General features: G+C 62.8%; 3 protein-coding genes across 3 annotated transcripts in view; all 3 read right to left on the bottom strand.

Annotated features, from left to right (window-relative positions):
- Positions 1-2,714: 2,714 nt before the first annotated feature.
- Positions 2,715-3,853, bottom strand: EMIHUDRAFT_457816 (hypothetical protein; the record flags this gene model as incomplete). The annotated part of the gene is made up of 3 exons (XM_005776620.1): positions 2,715-3,115; positions 3,401-3,562; positions 3,711-3,853. Coding segments are annotated over 3 exons (492 nt in total), but the record flags the coding sequence as incomplete, so codon positions are not given.
- Positions 3,854-6,065: 2,212 nt separating this feature from the next.
- On the bottom strand, positions 6,066-7,334 carry EMIHUDRAFT_367772 (hypothetical protein; the record flags this gene model as incomplete). Its single annotated transcript, XM_005776619.1, has 1 exon — positions 6,066-7,334. A coding segment is annotated over one exon (1,043 nt), but the record flags the coding sequence as incomplete, so codon positions are not given.
- Positions 7,335-8,220: 886 nt separating this feature from the next.
- The window catches only part of EMIHUDRAFT_469365 (hypothetical protein), a gene marked incomplete at its 5' end in the record, with an annotated part of 6,191 nt that continues 4,958 nt past the window's right edge, over positions 8,221-9,453 (bottom strand). Inside the window, 3 exons of the mRNA XM_005776618.1 lie at positions 8,221-8,713; positions 8,899-9,038; positions 9,116-9,178. The remainder of the gene's footprint in view (positions 8,714-8,898; positions 9,039-9,115; positions 9,179-9,453) is intronic.

The raw sequence follows: 9,453 nt of genomic DNA, 5'->3' as shown, positions 1-9,453 counted from the left end.
GAACGAAGCGGGCTCGCCCTTGGACTGGATGCCGTCCTCGAGCGCAGCGGGCTCGCCCTTGGACTGGATGCCGGCGGCCTCGCCTCCGGCAGCGTTGACGGTCGTGTTGCCCGCCAGCGACGCCTGTGACAGCCACAGAAAGCGAGAGGATAAGTCTTGCAGGTATAGTGGGAGCGCAGTGTTACTCCGCGGCGCCTGCTTGTCGGCATGCGGCGGCGGCGGAGGAGAGAGCTTGATAACGAGCCGGTTACCGGCGGCCGGCACGAACTCGAGTTTGAGCTTGTCGAGCATAGGCGGTCGAATGAGTTCCTATGGAGGACAGTAAGACGGGAAGTGAAGTACGCGCCTACGGGATCACGATCTAAGGAAATCTCGGAAATCTCGGGCAAATCTCACACATCTCCGATCCCACCCTCCACCCCTGATGGTCACCCCCTCCACCCGTATATGGGTTATAAGGTCAAGCAAGCTCTGCTTGATTGGGAAGGGACGAGAGGGCCCACAGCCGCGCCTACGGGCAGCACGCCGCGGCGTGAGCGCCGCGACGAGGCCGTCGGCACGCTCTCTGGCGTTCACGGCGCTCGGACTGGAGCCGGGCCCGGGAGCCAGCTGGAGGCGCGTCAGCAGCATAAAATGGGATGCGCATGGTGCGGGCTAGTGCGGGGCAAGGGTGGCGAATGGACAGCAGCGGACGCGTCGCCCGGCTCCTCAATGGCGGCGGCGGCATTGCGAGCGGGAGGGAGCAGGCGGTGCGAGGCAGAGTGGCAGCTCGCGCGACGAGCGAGGGCGCATCGCACGGCGGGAGTGGTGCGGGCGTGGCGGGTTCCGTGAGCAATAGGCGTCGCGGGGATCCAGCCGTGAGGCTTGCGGCGGCCATCGGAGACGCAGTGCGGCGGGGCAAGAGCGAGAGGCAGCGGAAAGTGGAGCGTTTGCCTTGATGGAGCTGTCAGCTTGGTGCCTTTCTGAGGTCGGGAGATGCCGTGTCTCGGATAAACCTGATAAACCCTCTGCACAACTCTCTCGAGGTCTCAAGGAAGGAAAAGAGGGCTTATGTCCCCTCGAGATAGATTTGTTTGACATCCTCGTGCTCGTCGCCATTTTCATCTTTTTTGCTCATTCTTCTTGCGAGCGCGTAAATTCTTCTTGCGGCGCAAGCAAGAGAGATCTCGTCCCAACCGAGGGCCGCAAACTCGTTCTGCGCGCCAACGGCTGGTGACGCTGTGTTGCCCTTGAGCTAGTCCTTCCCCGGTCGCCTAGCCTCTGCGCTGTCTGGCGGACGCCTGTATGCCATGCACGCGGACCACGCTTGCGTGGATACGTGGCTGGCAGGCTGACCCGTGTGCGGGGTAACCCGCGCACGGGGAAGCTTCACGGGTTCGAGCCGTCAAACATTGAGCAGCGGAGGTGTGCCGAGGGGGACCGGGAGGCGGTAAGTCGTCGTCGCCCGGCGCTGCTTGCAGCACCATGGCGATGGCGCTAAGAGGTTCCTCTTTTCCGCGCCCCCCCCGCAAGGCGCGCGATACACACGAGATTTTTATTAACCAACAAGAAATCATGATTTGCCAACAATATACCTAACAACAACACAACAAGAAATCACGACTCTTCAAGCAAGTGCCACCCGCAAGCAGGGGATGCCTGAGGGAGGGTGTAGAGGATGTAGAGTGTAGAGCGCTGTAGAGCTGTATGTAGAGATGTAGAGCGCTCTGGAGCGCTGTAGAGCTGTAGAGCTCTACATCGGCTGCGGGACGAACTGCCTCCGTTGTAGAGCGATGTAGAGCGCGATTTTGTTGTAGAGTTTGTTGTAGAGGCTCTACAGCCAAACCGCCGGGAAGGCAGTGACTCAAAGAGGTCGAGTCGCACTAATGGGGTGTCTCCGAGCTTACTGGAGCTCTGATGGACGGCCCTGACTATCCCTGACACACAGAGAGTCACTCTGACGGCACACAACACCCTATAACTGCGTCATGACCAGCCTGCCATGCGTCGCCGGTGCCGCATTCGTCGCTGTGCTTCTTTAGCAGGCGGTGGACTGTCGGCTGCGAGGACGGTCGCATTTGCGCGAGGCGAGGCGAGCATTTAGACGCGTTGCATGCGCCATGACTCGCGCCAGCGCGTGCGGGAGCTCCTGGCTGAGCGTTGAGTCCAAGCGAGTTGCGCTGGCCACGATCGCTACGCCGAGCCGAGCTGACGCGCCGAGGCGCCGGCCAGTCGCAGCCGTGAGGCATGCCACAGCAGCAGAGGCACCTGCCACCCATTGGGCGGGCAGACAGAAGGCCAGGTCTAGGGTACGATACTTCCGGGCCGGTGTGCGGGGAGCGAACCTTAACGACCGCCCAGAAGCTTTCTGAGCGAACCAATCGGGCCAGGATCATCAGCATATGTCCCCTCCACAACATCGTGGGCGTTTGAGCGGTATTTGAGGAGCACCGCGACTCTGAAGTTCGGCCGGGTGGTCTGCAGACCCCCCCCCCCCCGGAGCAGCAGAGGCTCCGTGGGGTCGAAAAGTCGACGCTGGGAGTCGCACTCGTCAAACCGTCGCAACACCACGCGGTACGCACATACCGCCCACATCCCCTCCACCGCTGAGAAGGCGCAGATCGACCGCCGGGCCGCGTAGCCGTCGTTAAGGAGCGGTTTTTGGAGCCGTACGAAGAGGTCCCAGACGGGCGAAGATGCGGTTTTTCGACGACCACACGCGATGTGGTATCTGGTTTTTGCTAAAAACGGGCCGCCTAGTGCAGCATCACTAGTACAACACGCAACCACACTGAAAGCTCCACACTAGCCGGTATAGGCGAGCGCCGACGGCGTCACGGTCGCCGGAGTGGACGCACTGCACACACACTGTGACCGTGTCGTGGGTGTGACAGTGCGCGACACAACCGTCGGCGCCGCGCTATCGCGGCGCCCCGCAGTCTACACGCCTCAGGCACACCCCTGAACGCGCCATGGGCGCGCAGATACACCGCAGCGCCGTGGAGAATCCACACCTGGCCGGTCCCGAGCCCCGTCCTGGGCCTCCAGGCGGCCGAAGATCGGCGTTCGGGCGGGATGAACTTGTCGGAAATGGAGCAAACTTGGCGCGGCTCGTCGCTCGCGGTACCGGGTGAGCCTGGATAGGGCAAAATCTGGGGTGAATACGAGGGACAGAGGTCGCAAGTTTGTCGCGCAAGTTTGCGCGGCGTGGCGCTGCCCCGCTGCCGAGGGCGCCACCAACCCGTGGCGGCGGCATTTCCAGCCCAAATTGGGCGTTCCGTGCGCCTTGCCGGCGAGAGTGGACGGGCTGTGCATCGTGGGGGGGGGTGAGTGGGAGGGAGGTGGTCGTGTGCCTACTTTGTCGGCCGCGCGCGAGGAAAATACTGGGTGTGAGGCGCGCAGGAGGCGAGGGTGGGCGCGCCGGCGGTCGAGCCGCCGAACAATTCGACGTGGCGCAGCTCCGCGCCGGCGGGGACGACCGAGCACATGATGTCGGCGGCGGTCACGCGACGAGGGAGAGCCGCAGGAGCCCTCTGTGGAGCAGGCGCGCGAAAGCAGCGATGAGTGGCGCTTCGTCAGCCACCTGTGGGCGGTCATCGGGGTGACGTCACACCTCAGCGAGCTGGATCCGGGAAGGGCATGGGGTCACGCGGGCCCTGTCTGCAGCAGCAGTGCTAACTAAAACGACAAAATTCCGGATGGACCGGAGACTGTCTACTCTTTCGGCGCACCGTCCTCGACCGCGCTGAAAAGCTGGCTGGTGGTCGCCGCAGCGCGCCGGCGCGACTCCAACTGGTTGGGCACCTCGGCTGGGTCCATCAGCAAGAGGCCCGCGCCGTCGGGCGGCCCCGGGAGCGCATGATGCCCCTCCGAGAGGCGCTGACGCCCCGCCGAGATCGCGCTGGTTTGGCACGAAAAACACGAGGCGCCAAGGGGGGGGGTCAAGTATCGTACCCTAGAAAATGCGAAACACCATCTCCAACATCTTCGCTAAGTGCGACGTGGATGGGAACGGCCGGCTGACAGCAAAGGTGCGCCACCCCGGCCTCCCCTGGCCTGGGGCCTCCAACACAATCACACGAAGACAAGAACGTGGGTGCGGGTGAAGCGCCGATACCGCCGTGCACCCCACAGGAGCTGACCGCAGGGCTGCCGACAAGCGTCCTCTCGAGGATCACAAAGAAACTGGAGGCGGGCTGGGCTTTCGACCCTGCCGACTGGGCCACCCCCTCGAAGGCTGCGACCGTCATGGGCAACAGTGAGGCCGAGGTAGGCGGTGACCTATGACTTGGCCGTTAGTCAGAATTCGCGTCGGAGTCTCTTCTCGCGGCAATCCCGTCCTGTCCCTATGTGGAGTTAAGCGCCATTGGCGCGGCGTCAGGACGGGGGGGAGAGAAGAAGAGAGAGCCACGGGGTTCACAGTGGCTCAAAAAATAAGTAAAGGTGATTTCACGGTGGACCTAACTGTCATTTAGCGGGACCCCGCGCGCTCCGCGTCCCGCGCCCCCACTGCCGTCGGCGCGGCGCGGCATCGCCCACCCCGCCACGGCTCGTTTCCGACACCCCGCCGCCTGCCCCACGGCTGAACACAGCGTTCGTCGCGCAGACGCGCCGCGCAGAGAAGAAATATGAGCAAGCCGCCCCCGCGAACCACAGCCGCGCGACCCGCTGCGTGCGGACCCACGCCTTCGCCGCTGCCACCCTCGCCGCCGCCCAGCCCGCCGCCGCACACGCCCCTCAGCCCATCCTATGATGTAACAAGATACTTCCGGGCCGGTGTGCGGGGAGCGAACCTTAACGACCGCCCAGAAGCTTTCTGAGCAAACCAATCGGGCCAGGATCAACATCAGCATATGTCCCCTGCACAACATCGTGGGCGTTTGAGCGGTATTTGAGGAGCACCGCGACTCTGAAGTTCGGCCGGGTGGTCTGCAGACCTGTCATCCGTGTCGAGCATCAGCACGGGCCCGATGCCCGCGGGTAACAGGTGGTCAATCCCAAAGTGGTAAACCAAATTATCAAAGCTATCGCAGAGACGGTTCCGACCTTGCCTTGCGCGCCGAAAAGAGGAACCCAAAGCAAGAAAGAAAACAGACAGCCCAAGGGAGGGATGAGGAAGAGGAACCCGCCGCGCGGAAAAAAAATCTTTTTGTGTTGTGAGACAGGCTTGCATTATTTTTGTGGGTTTGCGGTCCGAGAATTCTTTTCGGCGGCATGGGACGCGGCGCGCTGCCCTAGGTTTAGGGCGGCGCTTTGGACGCTGTGCCGGAATGTTGTGACGGAGGGCCGGTGCTGTGGACTCGCAGTTTATGTGCCTGCAGAACGACACAGGCGGCTGCGTGGAGGGGTGGAAGGAGGCGGAGGGGTCCCGTACCACGCGGAACCGACCCTATCCAGTGCTCAAGTGCTCAGGTGAAGGCGGGAGAGATTCTGCTCTTCGACGAGGAGCGGGCGAAGGTGATGCGGTATGCTCCTGGCGGGGGGCGCGGTCGAGGGCGCGGGGGTGGGTCGCGCAGTGCCCGCTGGCGGGGCAAGCGGCGATAGAAGTGGCCGCGGCAGTTCCGGTGGGCCACCGCCGCCTTCCTCTCCAGCCCGAGTTGGGGCACGGTGCTTCTCCACAGCCCTTCCACCACGTCTCCGATGACGAGCATGTCATCCGTGTCGAGCATCAGCACGGGCCCCATGCCCGCGGGTAACAGGTGGTCAATCCCAAAGTGGTAAACCAAATTATCAAAGCTATCGCAGAGACGGTTCCGAATGCAGCTCGTCTGGGAAGCAGCCTGAAGGCAAGAGGAAAGTCCACTGGAGCCCAACGAGGAGCGAACAGCGTGCAGACGCAAAAAACAGTTTGACCGCAAGGACCCCACGAGCCCTCGCTCTACTCTCTCGCATCGACCGCAGAGGCCGAACCATCCTCATTCTGTCTCTGACTCAATCGATGCCGGTGATTTTGTAACTGGGTGCTCAGCGGCATGCCGTTGACTTCAATGGTGCCGGATTCGGTCTCGCTCGAATGCACCACCAACCCGAGACGAGCGTGGGTGTACACGAGCTTTGCCCAGCAGTCAAAGGTGACAGCGGGTATTCCTCGTTAGAATGCATCGATTTCTCGGTTGAAACGTCTCACTTGACAAGCAGACTGGACTAATGGACAGACACTAGAGGTGAACTAATGCACAGGCACTAGGTGAACACACAAAAGTACAATGCAATGGACAGCGAGGGTTCAGGATCGTCACATGGCGGACAAAGGAGGCGTCGAGTTTGAACTCGAAGACTTCATGAGGGGACATTGCTGCCAAGGACCGCAGCTCAGGCATTGCAAAAGATCCCGGAGTCGCGTGCGTCGGGCCAGCTCGTGCCGCAGGAGCAGAACCCCGTTCCTGTCGGGGTGTCAGTATAAGGGCAACAGCCGGTCGAGCCATTGCAGCCGGTCGAGCCGTCGCTGCACTTGATGTTGGTGCAGGTGCCCTTTTTCGGCTTGACGGGCTTCGGTGGAGGTGCTGGGCCAGTAATACCCATGGCCTTGAGATACTTAACGTACTGTTCCTCGCGCTCTTTGTTCGTGGACGTATCAGCTGGCCTCACGACCTGAAGCGCGCACGCAAATGTGTATGCCATGCAGTCCGGGTTGGAATTGCCATGGATCCACGGCGATTCGTTCAGCTTCCAGTACGCCATCGATGCGCTGAATGCTGTAGTGGCGCTGTTGCAGATTGCATCCGGGTCGTCACAGATGTCGACGTTGGAGCCGGTCTTGATGGCCGCGGCAACATTGTTGTAGTTACCCGGCCAAGAAAGCTGCAAGGCGCCACGGCCATACCAGCAATTTTCGCCGTCGAGGGTGTTGCCCCAGAAGTCGGTGCAGCCCTGCGTAGCGGCTGTCTGGCCATTGCACTTGGTGACGGTCCAACTGCCGCTTGCCTTGGCCTTCGCGCTCGTGTAGTCGCCGACCTTGCCGCCACTGCATCTATTGGGCCCTGCTGGGCACGTACCGTCAGCGAGCTTCAGCCGCTCCTTGCACGCGGTAAACAGCGCGGTCTCGTACTTGACGTTTGCGACGAACGCAGCAAGCGTGCGCGCATTGGTCTCGACATCTTGGTCGTTGAGGAACTTTTCGTCAGCGCCTGACCGCGTGTTCCAGTTCGCAATCGCCTCGGAAAGGTGCGAGTATGTGTAGAACCCCTTGCAGTTATCGCCCGCAGGGCACGAGCCTTGACCATCAACGGGCTGCATGCCAAGGATCGAGGAGAGGTCACCGTACTTTGCCGCGATTGCGTCGAGCGCTGGGTCGCCGGTGGATTCCACGACGGGCAGCGACAGGATTGGAACAACGGCGGCGATCATCATCATTTCTGCGGCGTAAGCGGGATGGCGTGAGTCTCAGGGCGTGAATTTGTGCACTGTTGTTGGCCATGGGATGATCTGATGGCAGCTGCGGTGGCAGCAAGGTCAGATGTGCTGATGAGGGCACTGAGATGTTGTCGTGGAAAGCAAACGTTGGCGGGCCTCTCTGTGCGCACACCGAGTTTGCAACTTTTGTGTGCCTCGTGGCAATCGCTTGCTTCTCTGCGGTGTCCGCGGACTGGCTGTGTTGGCGCGGTGTGTGAGCAGGGATTCTCTGGGAGGCGCACTGTTGTGCAACTTGTGTGGTTGAGGAACAAACCAAGGCGGTCTCGAGGTCCTGAGCAAGCACAAAGGATATCGAGGTCTCGAAATTCGTCTTTCTGGCTAAAAAAGGAGGGAGGGCCTTACTTCTAGGAGAGCGGGTGCGGAGTCCCCGTCGCACGCTCCGATGATGCGGAAGAAAGAAAGAAAGAAAACAGACACCCCAAGGGAGGGATGGATGGGAGAACGGCACGCCGCCACCACACAGGGATTTTAAGGAGAGGAGTGTGATGCGCTAGCCGTCGCCTACCCTAGGGAGTCTGCTCCTTCCTATCTCTCTTCGCAGTCTCTCTCCGATTCTCGCTTCAACCTTCCATCGGAGTTCCCGTCGCACGCTCCGTTGACGGGGGCTGGGCCAGTTCATCGAATCGTTGAAGCATCCCAATCTACAACACAACAAACAACAAACAAATCTCTGTCCCCAATCTAGGTAGGCTGCACACACACACACAGAGGCAGAGAATCCTCGCTACCCAACGCGGCCAAAGGATATCCACCTCGAGAACCTCGAGAGGCAGAGAAAAAAATAAATTTCCGCGGAATCACGCGCGAGAGAGCTGCCGAGAGTCGTCAGCTGAACGAGTGTGTATATGCTGCTCGTCGCGCTCTCAGTCCCTGCCCTGCGCGTCGGCACGCTGCGCATGCAGCAGTCTGAGGACGCCGCCAAGGCCGCCTGGCTCGCCCGCACCGCCGCTGACGCTCCGTCGTGGGGCCCGAAGGGCGGCACTCCCGTCGCCGCGGCGCCGGCCGCGCCCCCGGCCGCGGCTGCGCCGGCGACGACGGAGGAGGAGGCCAAGGCGGCGTGGCTGGCCCGCGTTGCCGCCGATGCTCCGTCGTGGGGCGCTTCAGCCGGGGCCGCGCCGGCGATGACGGAGGAGGCGGCCAAGGCGGCGTGGCTCGCGCGGCTCGACGCGCCCTCGTGGGGCCAGGCGTCGACCACGATGAGCGAGGTCGCGGGACAGGCGTCGGCGCTGCTCGCCCTCACCGAGGACTGCGACTCTGGCGTCGAGGCAGCGTGCGACACTCTGTCGCGCGAGGAGGAGGCCAAGCGCGCCTGGCTGGCCAGGTCTCCACTAGTCTCCACTAGAAGTGGGGCGGCGGGGTGAGAGGCGGCGGGTGGGAGGCGGCGGGTGCGCACTCTGCTCTCCACCGCACGCCTCTCCCCTTTGCTTCCGCGCTCCCTTCCGCGCTCCCACCTCGCAAGCCCGGTGCGCGCTCACACTGCACCTCCCGCCCCCCTCCTGCCCTCAGCCTCGACGTCCCGGCATGGGGCGCGGCCGCCGCCGCCGTCTCGGCGGTCGCCTCCCAGGTGAGTGCACCTGCTGCGGTGTCGGAGGAGGAGGCGAAGCAGGCCTGGCTCGCCCGCCTCGACGCACCGACCTGGGGCAAGGGTCCCCCTCTCCCCGACCGGCCGCCGGAGCTCAAATCCACTGCGGCGAAGACGGCCGTGCGAATGAACTGCTTTCAGGCGTCGTCTCCCCGACCGGCGGCGCGGCGGCCTCGCCGGCGAGGCTGTCGGAGGACGAGGCCACCGCCATCTCCACCCGGTCACTTGCAGATCGGGGTGAGCCCACGTGTCATTCCGGGCGCAGGCCCAGCTCGGTCACGCCGCTGCCGTCCTCAAAGCGCAAGCGGAGCGCCTCTGCTGGGTTGCGAGCGTCGACGTGCACGACGGCTCCGCCGGTCGCTGATGCCAGCGCGCTTAAGCAGCCCATGGCGGACAGGACGCGGCTTTTCTTGCGCGCTTTGTGGAAGCGGCCCCTCGTGCTCTCAATGAATGCAGACCCGCCCAAAGGAGGAATTTTC

This window comes from Emiliania huxleyi (genome assembly GCF_000372725.1).
Source record: "Emiliania huxleyi CCMP1516 unplaced genomic scaffold EMIHUscaffold_276, whole genome shotgun sequence".
Lineage (NCBI taxonomy): Eukaryota > Haptophyta > Isochrysidales > Noelaerhabdaceae > Emiliania > Emiliania huxleyi.
Note: the sequence above shows the minus strand (reverse complement) of the source record. Positions and strands in the feature narration are given on the sequence as shown.